At 41.2% G+C, this 18651-nt stretch overlaps 1 protein-coding gene across 1 annotated transcript in view; it reads left to right on the forward strand.

Annotated features, from left to right (window-relative positions):
• Positions 1-18651, forward strand: part of GRIN3A (glutamate ionotropic receptor NMDA type subunit 3A) — an 81743-nt gene that overhangs the window by 20555 nt on the left and 42537 nt on the right. The window contains exons 2-3 of the mRNA XM_026103013.2: positions 10902-11506; positions 17414-18461. Of these exons, the coding sequence (XP_025958798.2) occupies positions 10902-11506; positions 17414-18461 (1653 nt within the window). The remainder of the gene's footprint in view (positions 1-10901; positions 11507-17413; positions 18462-18651) is intronic.

Consider the following 18651-nt stretch of genomic DNA (forward strand, 5'->3'; position numbering starts at 1 on the left):
TGCCCCCTGCCTCCCGGGGCTGCCTCCGCCCTGCCTCCCGGGGCTGCCTGCCCCCTGCCTCCCGGGGCTGCCTCCGCCCTGCCTCCCGGGGCTGCCTGCCCCCTGCCTCCCGGGGCTGCCTCCGCCCTGCCTCCCGGGGCTGCCTGCCCCCCTGCCTCCCGGGGCTGCCTGCCCCCTGCCTCCCGGGGCTGCCTCCGCCCTGCCTCCCGGGGCTGCCTGCCCCCTGCCTCCCGGGGCTGCCTCCGCCCTGCCTCCCGGGGCTGCCTGCCCCCTGCCTCCCGGGGCTGCCTCCGCCCTGCCTCCCGGGGCTGCCTCCCCCCTGCCTCCCGGGGCTGCCTGCCCCCCTGCCTCCCGGGGCTGCCTGCCCCCTGCCTCCCGGGGCTGCCTCCGCCCTGCCTCCTGGGGCTGCCTCTCCCCCTGCCTCCCGGGGCTGCCTGCCCCCTGCCTCCCGGGGCTGCCTCCGCCCTGCCTCCCGGGGCTGCCTGCCCCCCTGCCTCCCGGGGCTGCCTGCCCCCTGCCTCCCGGGGCTGCCTCCGCCCTGCCTCCTGGGGCTGCCTCTCCCCCTGCCTCCCGGGGCTGCCTGCCCCCTGCCTCCCGGGGCTGCCTCCGCCCTGCCTCCCGGGGCTGCCTGCCCCCTGCCTCCCGGGGCTGCCTCCGCCCTGCCTCCCGGGGCTGCCGCTCACTGCAGCTCCCGGGAAGCTACTTCAAAGGGAGCAGGTATTTCTGCTGCTGGCACCAACAAACAGTATTTTTCTTTAAAAGAGATGTCAGATATATTCTCATTCCTTTTGCCCCCACCCCCCCAATAGCCAGTTATAACTCTTCTTTCTAATTTCCTAGATTTCTAATTAAATCCTTACTGTATTAAATAAGAAACCTCAAGTGGAGATTTTTAAGTGCTACGCCTGGTTTTAAGCCAGGTAATACACACAAAATTCACCTCAGAGTCATGATTTAAATGTCTAGCTTCAAAAAGGTGAACTACTAACTTCATGTACCCTGGCCTCATTTAATAGAGCTAAGAGATCTGTCTTTGCAGGCTTAATTCTCAACTTGCTTTCATATGAAAAATCAATATAGAGCAAAATGCACCTGTAGATAGAATTAATTCTGTGGAACATGCCCGGGACAAGGCCTGGAAGAAAAGGATGCAGTCATGAGCTGGTGCTGGTTTTCTGAGGAGCATAGATTAGAATTCATTCCTCTCACTGCATTTTCACATGCACAGCTATCTTTTGAGGGACTGCTGGCATGCAGGCACCTCGGTGCTCAACTGCATGCAGCACAGCCCCTGGGTATTTTGCCAACATGCAGCAGCGTTTAGATGCATAGAAGCTAACTTGGTTGCTGGTCACTATGTTTACAGAGCAGGACCCAGAATCCTGCAAGAGCTGCGAAGAAGCCCACAGCAGGCGGGTCTGTCAGGGCGCAGAAGTGCTGCCTGCTGCGGGAGGGCCCTGCACTGTGATCCTGAATATCATTTTATGGCATTGGCTCAGCATGAATAGGAAACAGTGTGGGGTTTTTTTGTTGAATTGCCACCTCCTTCCCCATCTGTCTCCAGATCAAATGACCTAGTTTCAGTCTGCTGAGCTGTGAAGACGGGATAGGATTGCATTGCTTGTTGGTAGGCACGTAGTCATTTGTAAATATAATGAGACACTGGGGGCACAACTCTTGAGAGTATAGGGAATGCAAAGCCACAGGGGGAGCTGAAGACAGCTTTGGAGCCAGGCTACTATTGGACTGGTGGGTGAAAAAGTTGTTCTTGATTTTATTCCTTGCTGCAAGTGTTGATGGTGATAAAAATCTAATTGGCTTAAACGCTGTGTGGGTACACTGGGTACATCTGGGCAAGGACAATATCAGTTTTTGTGGAACAGGATCAAATTCCTTTTGCCTACATAATCGGAATCTGTCTCCTCTGTACTCTCTCTCCTTTTTTCCTACACTTTTTTTTCCATAATTTTGTTTTTTTGGTTTTTTTTTTTTTGGTGATGTTTTTCATGCTTGAAAAGCCAGATCATACTGAAAGTGTACTCGTAACCTGTTGTGCTTATGAGAAAATAACATTTTTTAGTGATTTATTGCAAGAAAATCCATCTTGCTGAGGAGAAGGTGGGAGCTGCTGTTAACAGGGCAGGGATGGGAATGCCATTGCAACGGTGCTTTCAGCTGAGGAGCCCAGCAGGAGTGACATGCCAAGAAGCATGGCATGGAACTATGCTTGACAATAGGCATTGTAAATTACACCCTTGGTTGCCAAATTTTCTGCCAGGTATTTTTAACAGGTAGTCCTCAAGAGCAAGGCACCAGACCAACCAGCATGTCTAATTTACATGAGCTATAGAAAATCATTTTATATGCAAAGCCAATAATTTATTGTTAGTCTAACTGAAGTTTAACAGTCTAATCAAAGACTTATTATTGGTCCCAGTGCAATGGTAATAACAGTTATAGATAAATTTTCTAAATATTAAAGCTCATTCTCAAAATGACACAATTAAAATTGTTCTGCATGTGCTTTCTAGTATCTATTCCTTTGCTCAGATATTATGCTCATCCTTCCATGCTCCTCTGTGCCCTAGTGTCAACATCACACATCTTTAGGGAGATAGAGCAAATGGGGTGGGGTGATGTTGTGATGGCAAGACATCTGTGTCCCACGTTCTCTAATGGAAGGAGTATGATGTTGATGGTGGGAGTTTCTTCCTCCTCCAGGTTTGCTTCCAGTCATTTTTATGTGTTTGCTAACTCTGCTTAATTACTTGTCCCTCATTCATTCACAGTTCAACCTTTTGTCCAAATTCACAGTGTATGCTACAAATTACACATCTTCAATACTTGTTCTTTCTGTCTTTTTTATCCCTAAAACTGTTTTTACCCAGCTCCAAGGTTGCATTCTCTTAGTGACCAGTAATTGATCTTTAGCCCTGGCAAGTCTGGTATCCTGTGCTTGCAGTTTCAAGGCTTCTGCTATCATTTTGTGATTGTACTTTTGGACATTCTTACTACAAGCCTTTTTTTTTTCTTTTTTTCCCAGTAGCCTTGAAGCTGTAGTTTCCTAATAACCCAAATAGCATTTTATTAGTGCAGCATAGTCACACATATATCCTTTATCTGGGCTAGTAATCACTCTACAAAAATAATAATCCACTAGAAGACATGTACATGTACACACACACAGAGTGCTCTGGTAATCACATAAACCAATATCTACAGATAAAACGATGCCACTGATGTGTTACCAGAACCACGTTACAACAACAGGGCCCTCCTCTATTGCAGCTCAGACATTAGGATGGCCAGGACTGAGGCAGTGGAGCTGTAATTTAATAGTCCCAAAGTGCATGCTAACTTAACTGTCTAGATGAGACCAGACGTCAGAAAATGTGTTACTGGGGAATGGCATGATAAAGAAAGCCTGGGGTAGAGCTATAAGAGATCTCCTTACTCTTGATGGCTCTTGCACGCTTGCTAGAGGGAGACTGATCCCATAGCAGTGTTGAGATTCTAGAAAATATTGTTCAGTAATGAACTGACCATTGCGGGAAATATTCAGAGGCAGTATCTCCTGCCATCTTTTATCCAAACATTTTCAAGGGCTATACAGATGTTAGTCATAGATGACACCTTCTTTCCCTGAAGGGGAGGTTACTCCATATAACTGATTTGACAAGGAAGGAATAAATAGTGATTTACCAAGTGTCAATAGCCAGGTTAGGAACAAGAAGTAATAATTCAGATTCCCAGTGTAACCTGTAAACAGGGCACTCTTTAAAAGCAAGCAGAAACCTCATGTCTCACAGCCTATGTTTTCTGCAGTAGTGTTGCACTTCAAAGCCAGAGTCATGGTCAAGGACCACTTTCTCCCATATGAATCCTATCACAGAGCAGAAGTGATTCTCTAGGGCTTTGCATTGCCATTTCGAGGGTCGTGTTAATTTCTATTATTCATCTGTCTTTCTTAATTATAATGATACATTTTAGGTAGGGAAAAGCTGTACTGGGTCTTGGCATCTCTATGAAATAACCTTTGTCAAACTTTAAAAGATTTCTTTTTTCTCCCTCTGGAGCAAAGAACACAAGGTTTTTGAAGTAGTATTACTTGTGATAATTTGTAAGTAGCTATGAGGATAAATAATGGGTCTTACTTTCCAAAAACAGCTGAATGTTCATATTTTATACTGTCTGTTTGACCTTGTAGGGAGGCTTACGTATTCAGATTAGTTTGCAGTATTTGCATGTAGTCATTAGAGATGTTAAGCAACCCTAAGTCATGACTATCTCATCTAAAGAGAGAAATCATTTAGAAATCGTTTTCAAGACAAACTAAGTCAGGCCTGAAATTAATCTAGTTGTTGTGGGTTTGTATTTTTTAAAATCAACAGTGAATGCCTTGTTAAGATCTGTTTATAGATGTTACCTGGACAGATGCCAGGCCTCTTTTGCTGCAAGAACCAGATCAGCTTTGGCTAGTTTAAATTAGCTTTTCTGTCTCAGAAGACTAAAAACTGTCTACACATAATTGCCTTTAATTTTGAGATCTACCTTGTTTCGTATTACGCTCTTTGTCAAGCATCTGTATATGCAGAGACAGAAAAGCTGTGTAAGAAAAGAAAGAGAAGAGTTAATTAAGACATCCTTCCCTTCTTGGGCCAATGCAAGAGAAATGCCTTGCTTGATAAAGGCACGTCTTTAAAAAGATAAATGGCCTAATCATCTTAGGTCTAGGATTTTTTTTTTCCCCAGAGAACCAAAAGAGTATTTTTCTGCTGCCTAAATAGCAGAAGAGAGTTACTACAGGTATTTTTAATCAAATTGATGGTGCTTAAATAGGAGTTAAAGTGCTTTGCTGGATGGAGTCTGTATCAATGCCTAAAAGCCAAATCTAACACTTACTGAAGGCCATGGCAAGCCTCTGTGGGTTTTGATGGGGCCAGGAGGGAGCCCAGAAAGAGCATTACATCAGGGTCCAGCTCCATGTGCTCTGCAGAGAGGAGCTGGTGGATGCATGCCTGCACCCGTTCACCAGTCTTTGCTCTGCAGAGCCTGCACTGAAGGGGGGGAAGAAAAAGCTGCCTTTAGGTTCAGCTCTGGTAGGTTCAGCTCTTTCCACCTGTGGGAAACACCCAGGCCAAATAGAAGAATGGATTTTGAGGAGAAAGCCTGGATATTAGACTCCCTTGCTGCAGTCTGCAGAATCACTCCAGCTGTGCGTGGTGTTGTTTCTCACCACCCTGGCCACGCAATTGAGAGAGGCGGACCTGCGAGGGCACACCTCACTTCTCCCTCTACCGTTCAGGGCCTGCATGGGAAGGGTGCACAGCCACATCTCAGCGAGGAGTCAGGATGTGACTCCGTCATACGCACTGAGTCAGGGTCTCCCTGCAGCCCTTGGCGTTGGCTGGCACAGACACAGCGTTGATCCCAAACCCATGCCAAGATCTTTGGACTAGCAAGTGAGGCAGAGAAATGGTTTACTTTGCATGGAGGATTTGGGTGGTTTTAAGTTTCCTTTTGTTCTTATGAGGAGTGAGAGCACAACAGCGCCTTTGGGGGGTGCGACTTGCACTGCCATTGCCCATGGTGAAAAGAGAGGTGGTGTTCCCAGACTCAGTTTCCCCTCGCTTCGCCAGCTGCACTGTACAGGAACTGAGCAGCAATACGGTGGGCACCTTAACAGCTCCTGAGGCGGTTGGCAGGACCTCTCCATCAGAAATCCTGCCAGCAGGTCATCGGCTTTCAGCACGGACACCTCTGTGAGACACTGCAGCCTCAGCAACAAGGCAAATGCCCCCTTCCACCCCTAGAAAACAAGTATTTTAAAGCATTTCTTTTTATGGCATTAAATGAAAAAGCAATGGGTGTGCCTTTACCCCTTAGGGACCTGGGGTTTAAGTCTAAACTCTGTAAATTCAGCCATGGAAGAAAGAGACTCCCAGTTTCTGCAGCTGCTGTGTCAGCTTGCTCACAGCTGCCATTTCAGATGCTTGCAAAGCTGTGAGTTCCCACAGTTGCTCTGTAAGCCAGAAGACTTTTTTTTTTCTTCTGTTAGGTGCCACTGTCTCTGATGGAATAATATAATGTGCTTTCTCTTTTTTGTTTCTTATTGTAAATATGTATTTGAGTACTGCCTTTGTCCCCGAGAATCAGAGGGGAGTAATAATATTTTCTGTGTTACTTACTGCTAGACTTAGCAAAAGAACATTTGCATATATGCTTTTAACCCTGCTAATGAAGCTGTAATAATGTCAAATAAAATGTCACTGTAACTGTGCCTAATTAGCATTAGAGATCTGGCTGAAGAGATACATGGTAAGATCCTTCAGGGTGTAAGTCACTCTAGCTACAGGCATCCATTGTGTTCATAGGATTTACAAGGGCGAAGAGTGGGCCTGCAGACTACTGAAACAGGCTTGAAAAATACTACAGTGTTTAATGAAATGCAAACCATGTTTCAGTTGTTAAATGAACCTGCTATCTCAGGTATATCAGGCAATGAAACTGTAAAACTGTTCCTGTTATACAAAAAGTAAATAAGTAATTACTGTCTCTTTTGATGAAGGGAAGTGAAACACCACAGACCATATAAAGTTTAATATTCCATGAATGGACTTGGTCCAAAGCCCATTGAAAGTCAATGGAAAGACTGTTGACATTTCATCCAAAGGCCATTAGTCAGAAATTAAAAATTTTAGTCCTGTCCTTTGCCCAAATAAAACTGAAATCAGTTGATCTTGGTTGGTCTATGAAACAGGAGCTAATGATGTGCAATAAAAAATCAAGTAGTCATAGACACAGAAAATGTTTTTGCTAAGTCAGACTATGTAAATGCAAGCACATTATTAAAAATGGATCACAATTAACATTATTCAAATGAGGTTTAATTCTGTTTGTGTAATTTAAAGAAAAACCTATGCAAGTTGTATGATCTTTAATAGAAGATTGAAGCCAAAGTAAAACAAAACAATTGAATTCCCGTATAAGCTCCAATTTATAAATGAGACAATTTAGCAGAAATAGTCAAACTCTAGTAATTTCCAAAGTGAGTTGATAGTGAAGGTTTTTTTCCTAAGAACTTCAATAAGGATGGATGGGCACAGTTCAGTACACTGAAATTACCTCATAAATCTCCTGTTTCATGATACATATAGTTATGTACTTCTAAACTATCATTTAAGTTGTCAAAAACCTTTGTTATGAGAATCTGCAGTCTCAGTGATTGATACTGAATCACTGAATAAGCAATTTTGGGATGTTCTTCATTAAAAAGCAATAATTGTTTATCATTTTAAAGAATGATGAATCAACAAAAATACAGAAAAGCATTAAGAGCACTGTAATATCAAAGGCTGTATCCTGATGTGTGATTTGTACCATGTAAATTTTTCATGGCCCATTTGCTCAACTAAGTCATGCAAATGATAAAGCTTCTGGTGGAAAATTAAGAAGGTATTAAGTCAAAACATCTCCAAACATTACTAATTCACGTCCTTTTCTTGAAGATTTTGCTTTTTTTGCATTAAAAAAAAGAGTAAAGTTAACCAATAGTTCACTAGATGAGGCAAGAGGGAGATCTCCTTGGTTAAGGTGTAAAACAGCATGGCCTATCAAGTATCCCAACCCTCATTCTCCATACAAAGCAAACTTTAACTGCTGGAAAAAAAACAAGTTGCCAGTTCCTCCTCAGAGTCTGCAGAGGGCCATCATGTTAAGCTGAGGAATAGCAGAAAGTCAACCAGAAAACAAATCTCTACTGACTGAATTTGATGTATATGATTGCATCAGAAAATTCTGAGGACAAGTTCGCAATCATTTCACTTCAGACTATGATTTGTTCCCCAATACACTTAATAAAGAAAAGATAGTGTATTTTGTACTTCTTCAGGGATGAAAGTTTATCTTTCATGCACAGTAAAAGGGAATTCAGTAACTAACAAATCATAATGGTGATGAGAGCTCATGTAGGTGCACCTATGTTGGCTTTAAAAAGTGATGACTGAAGCACGGATGCAACTTCACATCATAAATCATTTTTAAAAGCAGTCTCAGTCTAAAACAGAGTATCCTGAACACATCTCTACTGAATTAGGAAATGGTGTCTCAATACCCCTCAGTCTGTGGGACCACATTGACAGATCCAGGTATTTCACGCATACAACACACACCTGCGTTAGGGCATCTCAGGACTAAATCTGCAGCCACATTACAGTGGGAGAGGCTGGTCCTGCGTTTGTTGAGTTCCCAGTAAAGCCAGTGAAAATATTCATCAGTCAGAAGGAAACAAAGAGTATTTTCCAATATCATGTTCACTTTCAACGTCTACACTGCTGTATAAAATATGCCCAGTTTTCCGGCCCTGAGAGAGTTTGCCCTTCTCTGGGCTACATGTGCTTGGTGCTCTGGGCCCAGTGTGATAGCCAGTGACACTAAGGTGTAGTTCTTACCCTTTTTTGTATTTTTTCAGTTCAAAGTGTTTTAACACTGGACATACTGTATTGTGGAGAGGCAAAGGAGGTTTTACACAGTGTAAAACATTGCACATGCTCTGGTCATAGCGGGAGGGCACATAGATCTTTAAAGATTGGGCGGGATGAAAAGCCAGCTCCCATGCAGTCTTATGTATAATGCCTCCTGGGAAGGTTCCCCAAAGTGTGCTAGGACCCAAACAGTCCTATGTAGTAGGATAGCGTATGGTATTGGTGAGAGCTAATTGGTGTGTGCCAAAACCAGACCAGAGAACAACTAAGCAGTACAATCAATGCTTGGTTGGGGTTTTTTTTGTTTTGGGGTTTTCTTTTCTTTTTATTTTTTAATTTTTCTTCCCTTGGGACCATTTTATTCATTAGTATGGACACAGTCATTATTGCTAAATTCTATCACTCATCAGCACATCCTTGTTTCTCTGCATCGAATACATTTTTTACCTGTACTTATACTGTAATAATTACACTACTATGCTTTGGATTTTATATTTCTAGATATTCTAAAGATATTCTATCCCACATTTTCTCTTTCTAATACAGGTATATCCAGGCTGTGTGATATCCTTTATATATACAAAATATACTTTTTATACTGAATAACTCATTTTTTTCTCTAAAACTTATTCAAATTAACTAAGCCAACAGACTAACCATATTTGGCTAGATGGAGACAGATCATCTTGCAAAAACTGCTCATGATTTTGTTTGATTCTAGACAGAGATGACACAGGGAAAACCCTTTCTGTTTGCAATGAGAGACAAACTGGAGTTGATTTACCACACTATCTCATAACCTCAAGAAAAAAAAAATCTTGATTCAGGTTGAGGAGACTAATTTGTTTCAATTAGCTTCCCAAACCCAGGTATCATGCACACTGTTTCCCCACTTCCCCCAAATTAATCATGTATTTTAATTAAAAGACAATGTTTTCCAGCAAAGAATTCAGAGAATCTGCATAGCTTTAGCTCTTGTGCATTCAGTAACTTATCTTTTATCAAAAGTCAATTCTCTTGTTTATTATTGGTAGTACATGATGTGCATTGATTTTGGACAGTGATCTAATTAGTTAGCTTATTCATGTGTTTGTGTAAAAGAAGCCTACAGGTAACAAAAACATGACATAACAAAAAGAGCTGGGAGAATCTTCAATTACAGTATTCTCTGTTTCAGGATCAGAGTTTAAATTATCTGCTCTGGAAAACACATGGTGAGTTCATAGAACCGCAAGTTAACACAAAGAAAGCTTGCTATTTATAAATAGCGTTCAACCCTTTGCTGTTTTTCTCATTCCATCCCTTACATCTACATTGGAGAGCCCAGATTATAATCTTAGTAAAACTAATGCAAGAGATTATTGTGTTATTCCAAATTCAGACTGGCATTTCTAAGATCCAGATGAACTGGAGTCTATAATGAGCACTAAAATACTATAAAATCAACATGACAGGATTTTGCACCAACTTTAAACACAGTAAGGGTCTGATTGGTCTGATACATAATACAGTTTAACTACTTACAATATAAGAGAATGAAGAACAGACTCTAAGTGTAAGTAAGTGTGGATCAAATAATGAAAAAAAGAAGAAATATGTACTTTACGAGAAAAGACTGATCCACCTTGGATCCTTCCTCCTTTTTTGGAAAAGATACAGCCAAGGCTAGTGGTGTTGGGAAATAGGGTAAAGTTCTGTTATGTTATGAGTGACACGGAAAATGCGAGTATGGAATGGTTTGTTTACAAAATACTTTCCAGGGGATAATTCATGGAGTCTGCATATCTTAGCCTCTTATGCTTTCAGTAATTTTTCCTTTACCAAAGAATCAATCTTCTCATATTTCACTGGCAGTAAATTGTAGACTGTGCATAGATTGTAGACTGTGATCTATTTAATTAACTTATGTATGTGTCTGCGTAAAAAAAAGCCCCAAGTACCAAAACCAGGAGACCAACAAAGAACTGAGACCTCCTCTTTATTTTTTTTTTATCATTTGCCAAAGAAGTTCACAGCATCTGTTGAATTTAAACAGATGCCAGGGTTGAACCAGAACAATGTGGGAGTGCTTTCTAATACATGGTGTTACAAAAATATGGAATTCTTTGCCCAGAATGCCAAGTAATCCAAAACTACAAATATGTTTAAATAAATAAAAAATCTTCAAATCGTCAAAGGCTCTTTGATGACTATTGAAGTTAACTCAGACTCTCACTCTTGAAGTCCCTGAATTACCAGTCCATGTAAGCAATGTGGGTATGAATTTCCTTGTTTCTCATGTTGTTTCTTGATCAACAGCAGACAGCAGCCTTGAGCTAGATAAGTGAATATGCGGTTGACAAATAAAAATGAAGCAAATTTGTTAAGGTTTGGGTCCAGTATCTTTTTAATCAGTGTCTTTCATATTTTTAACTGCAGAATCCCCTGCACCTGCAGATGAGTTTAGAAAACTCATTGAGTTCTGATGCTGATGTCACTTTCTCAATCCTTGCAATGAACAACTGGTACAATTTCAGCTTGATGTTATGCCAGGAGGAGTGGAACATCACAGATTTCCTCTTCCTCACACAACAGAGCTCCAAGTTCCACCTGGGTTCCATTATAAACATCACAGCAAATCTCACGTCAACCAGTGACCTTCTGAACTACTTACAGCTTTACCTGGAGAGCGTCAAAGACACAACATCTACCATTGTGATGTTTGGATGCGACATGGAAAAAACGCGTAGGATTTTTGAAATAACCACCAAGTTTGGCGTGATGCCTCCAGAACTTCACTGGATTCTCGGGGATTCACAGAACGTGGAAGAACTGAGGACAGAAGGTTTGCCACTAGGTCTCATCGCTCATGGCAAGACAACACAGTCAGTTTTTGAGCATTATGTGCAGGATGCAATGGAGCTTGTAGCAAGAGCTGTAGCAACGGCCACCATGATTCAACCAGAATTAGCTCTTATTCCAAGTACAATGAATTGCATGGACACAGATGAAAGGAATATCACTTCAGGGCAATATTTGTCAAAGTAAGTTTTTCCCTTGCTTTTTTTGAAGCTAATATTTGTAGTAGGATATCTAATCTTCATTTTCTTCCCCCTCCCCACCATTCTCAAGTAAATGGCTTGGCCACAATGCTGTTAATCCTCCCTAATACTTGCATTTGTTTCAGCATTTCCTCCTGCTTCATTACTTCAGGTCAAATAGTGAAACCTAAAGGTAGCCATAGAGGGAGATGAGGCCAGGTATAGAATAAGATACTGTTCTATGGAAGTAGAGATAGCATAGAAAATGTAGTATAGGTTGTAGACCAGGCTCTGAAAGCACCTTATGTTTACATTCATAAATATAGCAGGGACAAATCAGGGCCAGTGTCAAATTTGGTGAGGTTTTCAGATGCCGGAGGGAATACAAAACACACTAAGAACAGTGACTCTCACTCCAACTCCCGCTGCCTGAGCAATCACAGAGTATAGGAGCAGGTGTTTAGTTTCACTACGCTAGTATGCTTCCACGGGAAAGAAACCTTGGCCCCCCTCAGAGGCCACTGCTGCAGGCTGAGAGCTGGCAAAGCTATAAACAGCTTCTAGAAACCTGGTTTACTATTGCTGGTCCAGGAGAGTCATCTTTCAGCTTGTGCTGAAACTATTCCTGTGGACCATTGCGCATCACTATACTGAAGTTACACCCAAAATAGCCTGGGGACTCATGTCCACAAATATTCTCGTTTTGAACACACGAGAGCCATGTAGGGTCCCTTTTAAAAAGAAAAATAAAGTCCTTGCTGAGTACGTGGCTTCATCAGCTGTTTTACATCCAGTGACTGCTGAATGTTTTTCCCCTGTACATCTCTCCTGGCTTTCAGCAAACATTTTATTGGATGAGGTTAAGATGAAACTTCTTGAAACTTTTGGTATGTTCACTTTTGGTATGTTCCCAACTTCTTTTGAAACTATACCTGAGGTCTGTCTTCACAGTGATGTAGTAATAGCAGTGTTCAAAAAGCAACCGTTTGAGACATTGACAGGTCCTTAGTTAGCCCTCATCCATAATTTAACGGTCACAAAAAAGCTGTTGCAGAAGAATAAAGCAAGGCTTGGGAGCATATATTACCCTGGATTACAATCTCTCCATTGAGTTGTGACAGTAAGTTCATGTTATTGTTCAGGCTCTTTTAACTAAGTTGTATCTAAGTTCCTGAAAAATAAGACTCAGCAAGATGCCTTTCCAAGTACCAGCTATCTAAGGACAGTAGATCTTGCTGACAGTTAAGCTAGGAATGAAGAGAAAAGAAAGCAAAACCAAATCTCAATTATGTATTCCTGAGTACTTTTCCTTCTTTGTTTCTTTCTTTGAAAAACTTCTCCTGCAAACAGTCACTGCAGTAGCTTTTTTGTGATTTGGGAGACAAGATGCAATTTCACAGCTATGAAATTTCTTGTCCCTTCATCTCATTAAAGATACCCTGTACAAGAAAAAGTGTCGGGGGTAGGGAGGAAAACCAAAGATGTAAAATGCTGTCCATGCAAGGAATAGTCTGCGAAAAGACCTGAATAGTCTAGGAAAATTTATGGAGGATGTGATAGAGGTCTGCAAAATGGTAGGCAGAGGTCTGCAAAATGATAGAGGTCTTCACTCACACTAGTGGAGTGAAGAAAGCAGATAGATACATATTGTTCATTGTCTTTTATCATAAAAGAATCAAGAGTGTGATATGAAGGTGGCATCAGCAAGGTTCAAAATGAGTGAAAGTCAGCACTTCTTCACACAACAAGCAGTATATCTGTAAGCTTTCTGCCAAAAATTTAGCAAACATAAGAAGTTTGAGTGGGTTAAAATACCTGGAAAAGACATCACAAGGGAAACACCATATAGACAGACAGCTACAGGTTCTTCAAGTCCCTGGAGCTCCTCCTTCCATTGGGAGGAAACGTCATATGCTTGGCCTGTTTTTTCCCTAGGCATCTGCCTTTGGACCCCATTAAAGAAAGGATAACAGGTTGGCCTCAATTACTGCATCTATTTTTATAATGCGTGAGTGGGACAGATACCTGATGGCCAGGACTGGTCTATTTGAATTAGCAACCTAACAATTAATTTGTTACAGTAGCAATGATTTCTGAGGCATGAAGTGCTGATGAGCAGCTTAATTGTGAACAACCTTGTCAATTTCAGAGGCGTTTTCAGGCAAGCAGCTTATCTCAGCTGATGGAACTTTTAGCTGGTATTTGCTTTAGTATTTAGTCATATTTCTTTTGAGTTCATCTGTCTTTATATGTAGCCTCAGAGCTTCAGTGGGCGGCAGAAGGCCAGGGGTGGGGGTGGAGAAGGCACAGCAGAACAGACCTTCAACTTCCATAACTACTATGTATAGTGAAATAGCACTCCCACAAGCTGGCATATCTGAAACCTGAGCTTTCATGCCAATATTGCACTCATACATTGGCTGTGCAGACATATAAATGACACGTTATGGCACCCAAGAGCAGAATAACAATTATAAGCAGGAAGATCTTGCCCATGACAAAGGTTGCTTTGGGGGTTTTTGTTGGTGGTGGGTTTTTTTTATATATGCACTTGAAGATTAGGCTGTTGTAATGCTCCATCCTTATTAATTACTCTTATAACGAGGTCAGATCCCTGATCTGTTCAAGTCGGCTCAGGGGAGCATCCTTGTTGCCAAAACAAGGCATTAGAATATTAAAGTCATCTAGTCTTACAGCTTTAAGAAGCTCTGCTTCTCAGGTAACATCAGCACCTTGCTGTTTGACTGACTGCTCATTTTGGTTCTTGCTTCTTGTAAACTGTTCAAGAAATAGAGGTAATAACCAAGCCATCAAGCCTGAAAGAAAATGAAATCATTTAATTAAATCATTCTCAAAAGTACCACAGATATCTCTGCCAGGATATGGCAGAACTGCTAAAGCTCTAATAAACAGTTCTTACAACAACACACATTAAAAGCAGGAATAAAGCTGTTAAGAGAAAATAGCACAATTGAACTCATTTTCATTGGTGAAATTGAAGTAACGCTAGCAAAGCTTTGATACCAGCTATCACGGCCTATTGGTCTGATCTCCAGCTCACTGGTATTGACATAACCAAAAGGAAATTGAATCAGCTGCCTGATCTGAGGATCTGAGGATCTGGCCCTTTACCTTCTATACCTTTACGTGTGGTCTTTCCATACAAATCTGTCAGTAACCCTGCTGAAAAGAACAAGTTCAGATATTGCCAATGTGTCTGTGTGAAACTCAGCACCTATAATTCCCAAGTAATTCACCCTGGAGACTCTTGGCTTAAACCATGTAGTTAGATCCTCTTACCTACTTCTGAAAGTTTTTGAGTAAGGCAGCTTTTCCATGAAGCCTGTCACAAGTTTCACTAGTGCTGCATACAGCGTAGGCAAATGACGAGCAGCCATAACCACCTGCATACATAACAAAGTGTTGTTAAAATCTCTCACGTGGTTCCCCTCATTTATTTTGATTAATTTCCTGTCACTACCAAAATTATAGAACATACAAATCAGCTGTAAAAGTAAGCCACTACCTTCATAAGGTAGCAGAGTCATACATTTAAGTGCTACTAAATCTCTCAGGTAAATGCTTCTAATACAGTTCAGCCACAAGACAAGTACAGAGGGTTTGATTCACTCTCACGGGCACACTTATTTCTACAGTGAAAGTCAGGGAACACAGTGCATAAATTTCACTGTTCTCATTCTACCTGTTGAGAATAAATCTAATGCATTATTCTATAGTTTCATCTACTCCCAAAACACCTGGTTTGCAGCATTCTGATATCCAAGTTATGTTGTAATAGAAATTGTAGAAATCAGAGCTTTGCTGATTTATTCCATCTGAGGATTTGGCTCTCTTAATTTTGGCATTTTCTGAATTGCAAACACTATTTTCCACACTTAGCATTTCTTGCAAAATTTCACACATAGACACAACTACACATTCAATGGTTATACTGTTTTTGTAGTAGTGATGATCTCAGCATATAAAGACAGCAAGGTTTGCAAGGAAGAAGTAGCATCATTTTTTATAAAAATTGAGGAGACAGATAAAAAACAGATAAGCCCATGGACACCATCTTTAATTCCTAGGATTGCCTTCTCCTAGAAACTTTGCCTTGCCATTTACGTACACAAACACACACTCAATCACACACCATCAAATATATATAAAACACAAGGTGGGAGGAGAGCATTAGTCAATCAACAGGGAACACCACTGATCAATAAGTTACAATATCATTTAGCTAGCATTAGATTAAGTGGTAAAGGCACATTTTGAAAATGTGATCCACATAAATGTGGATCCCATATACAAACACATATGTGCATTTTTAGGCATAATTCTCATACAGCAGTGAGACACATACAGATCAATTGATTTTGACCATACTGACTGCCTCGTCTTTCTCCAAACACAACACACTCAAACTGGACTGCCTGAGAAGGATTTGGAGCCATTTCAGAGAAAGGTAACGTACAAAACCACAGGAGAAACTGTCTCATCTAGTTTCATAAATTTGACCTTTGCTGGGGACAATAAATTGATATGACCTGGAGATCCATGCAGTTAGGAGTTTTAACTGCTCATAATCCACCAAAACACATCAAAAGATAATAAAACAAAAGGCAAAGACCAAACAAAAGTGTACATGCACACACACTTGTTGTGCATTTACGCTTTCCAAATCAATTTAAGATTATTGTTTTCCACTCTAACTATTGATAAATGATTAAGACTACTTACAGTTTATGTTCTGCCCATTGAGGCTAGAATGACAGCTATTGTCTTTATACTTATTTCAATACGTGCTTCCATCCAATTCCCAGGGCTAGTGTGACATGTTATATTCTGCTACAACAGCTAAATAATCTGTCTCCTGAATGCCTCTCACTGCAAAGTATGTGCCAGTTTTTATCTTACACCATATTAGCAGCAGTAAAACTCAATTGTTTTTATTGGAATCACCCTGCTAAGGCTTATCTAGTATTAGTAGGTGCCCTCTAAAGCCTTCCAAAATGCATAGCACCTTTCTTATTAACAGAGTGCAGTTCAGCCAGTCCTTATGCTTCCATAAAAAGAGATTTTTCTCCCTACAACACTTATTTCACACTCAGATCCCTGCTTCTTTATCCATGTCATTTTAGCATCTTGTATAATGAGTTATCACAAGTTGAATTCTACTCTGAGGGAGGACAACTACTAGCAAACTCTGCTAGCCTGATATAAAAGCCCAATGCTTTCAAAAAATTAGTTTTATAGACATTTTAATAAACTTTTTTCCTTTTTAAGAATAAAAGCTGACTGTTCTGGGGCAACCATCTTTAACTGAGTCTATTTCTTCATACTGAAATTGCTAACAGTGACTTAACAATGCCAAATTTGCATTTTGAAAACCAGATTTGTTCACTTCAGAGTGTTTGAAAGCTGTTGACAGCTCTTCAGTAGCACCTCTTACATAAGCTAGATCCTACTGAGAATATAGAATTTTCCTTGGAAGCAAATTTCAAACATCGTTTCTACTATCCCATTTTTATAAATATTTTTATTTAGAAAAATTACTTCAGAACTATTGAGTTCACCCTAGAATTAACCTATATTTTATTTATTTATTATACAAAGTTAACAGAAAAAATTGGTATGCCCTCACTCACTTTTTCCAATAAATAAAAAGAATGTCCGTCCTAAAGAGTTTCCATTTACATTACACAAGATACACAAGAGACAGAACGTTCAGAAGTATTTTAATCATAATTAAGTGGCTTGTTGATTGTGCCATAGGAAAGCTATGACAAATGAAGACATTCATCTAGATCTCCTACTTTTATTCTTTAAACTCAAAACCATCGTGTCCTCTGCAGCATATAGCTTCAGCAGTCTGCTTCTGGTTACTCTACTTTCTCCCTTCAACAGGTTTTTAGCCAACACAACTTTTGAAGGTCTCAGTGGCCACATAAAGGTGAAAGGCTCTTCCATTATCAGCTCAGAAAACAACTTCTTCATCTGGAATCTGCAGCACGACCCTGTGGGGAACCCAATGTGGACTCGTCTGGGGAGCTGGCAGGAGGGAAAGATAGTCATGGACTATGGGATATGGCCAGAACAGGCCCAGAGACATAAAAATCACATGCAACATCCTACCCGGCTGCACCTCAGAGTGGTAACTCTGATTGAGCATCCATTCGTCTTCACAAGAGATGTAGATGATGATGGTCTTTGCCCAGCAGGACAGCTGTGCTTGGATCCTATGACCAATGATTCAGCTGTGCTGGACAACCTGTTTGAAACCCTACAAGGAGGGAATGACACTGTTCCCATTGGGCTCAAGAAGTGCTGCTATGGCTACTGCATTGACCTGCTGGAGAAGCTGGCTGAGGATATGAACTTTGATTTTGACTTGTACATTGTTGGTGATGGAAAATATGGTGCCTGGAAGAACAGCCACTGGACTGGTCTGGTGGGAGACCTTCTTGCTGGGACAGCTCACATGGCAGTGACATCATTTAGCATCAACACCGCCCGCAGCCAAGTGATTGATTTCACCAGCCCCTTCTTTTCAACCAGCCTGGGCATCCTGGTGAGGACCAGAGACACAGCAGCTCCTATTGGAGCGTTTATGTGGCCCCTTCACTGGACTATGTGGCTGGGAATATTTGTAGCTCTCCACATTACAGCCATCTTCCTCACCTTGTACGAGTGGAAAAGTCCTTTTGGGATGACCCCCAAGGGAAGAAATAGAAACAAAGTCTTCTCCTTCTCTTCAGCCCTGAATGTCTGTTATGCAATCTTGTTTGGCAGAACAGCTGCCATCAAACCCCCCAAGTGCTGGACTGGAAGGTTTTTAATGAATCTCTGGGCTATTTTCTGTCTGTTTTGTTTGTCCACATACACAGCCAACCTAGCTGCTGTCATGGTAGGAGAGAAGATCTATGAAGAGCTTTCAGGAATACATGACCCAAAGGTAATGCATGTCTACTGTTATTAGCTCAGCATTTTCTTCTTCTCAATCAATATTCACTGCTGCATAATTTATGGGGGTTTTTTGATAAAATCAGAAAGCTATCTGTCTGCAAAACAGCAGTTGTGCTACAATTAGTTATCATCTGCCTACACTTTAGCGGAAAAGTTCAGTGAGAGGATCTTTAAGCAGC

The sequence above is a fragment of the Dromaius novaehollandiae genome, chromosome Z (assembly GCF_036370855.1).
Source record: "Dromaius novaehollandiae isolate bDroNov1 chromosome Z, bDroNov1.hap1, whole genome shotgun sequence".
Classification (NCBI taxonomy): Eukaryota; Metazoa; Chordata; class Aves; order Casuariiformes; family Dromaiidae; genus Dromaius; species Dromaius novaehollandiae.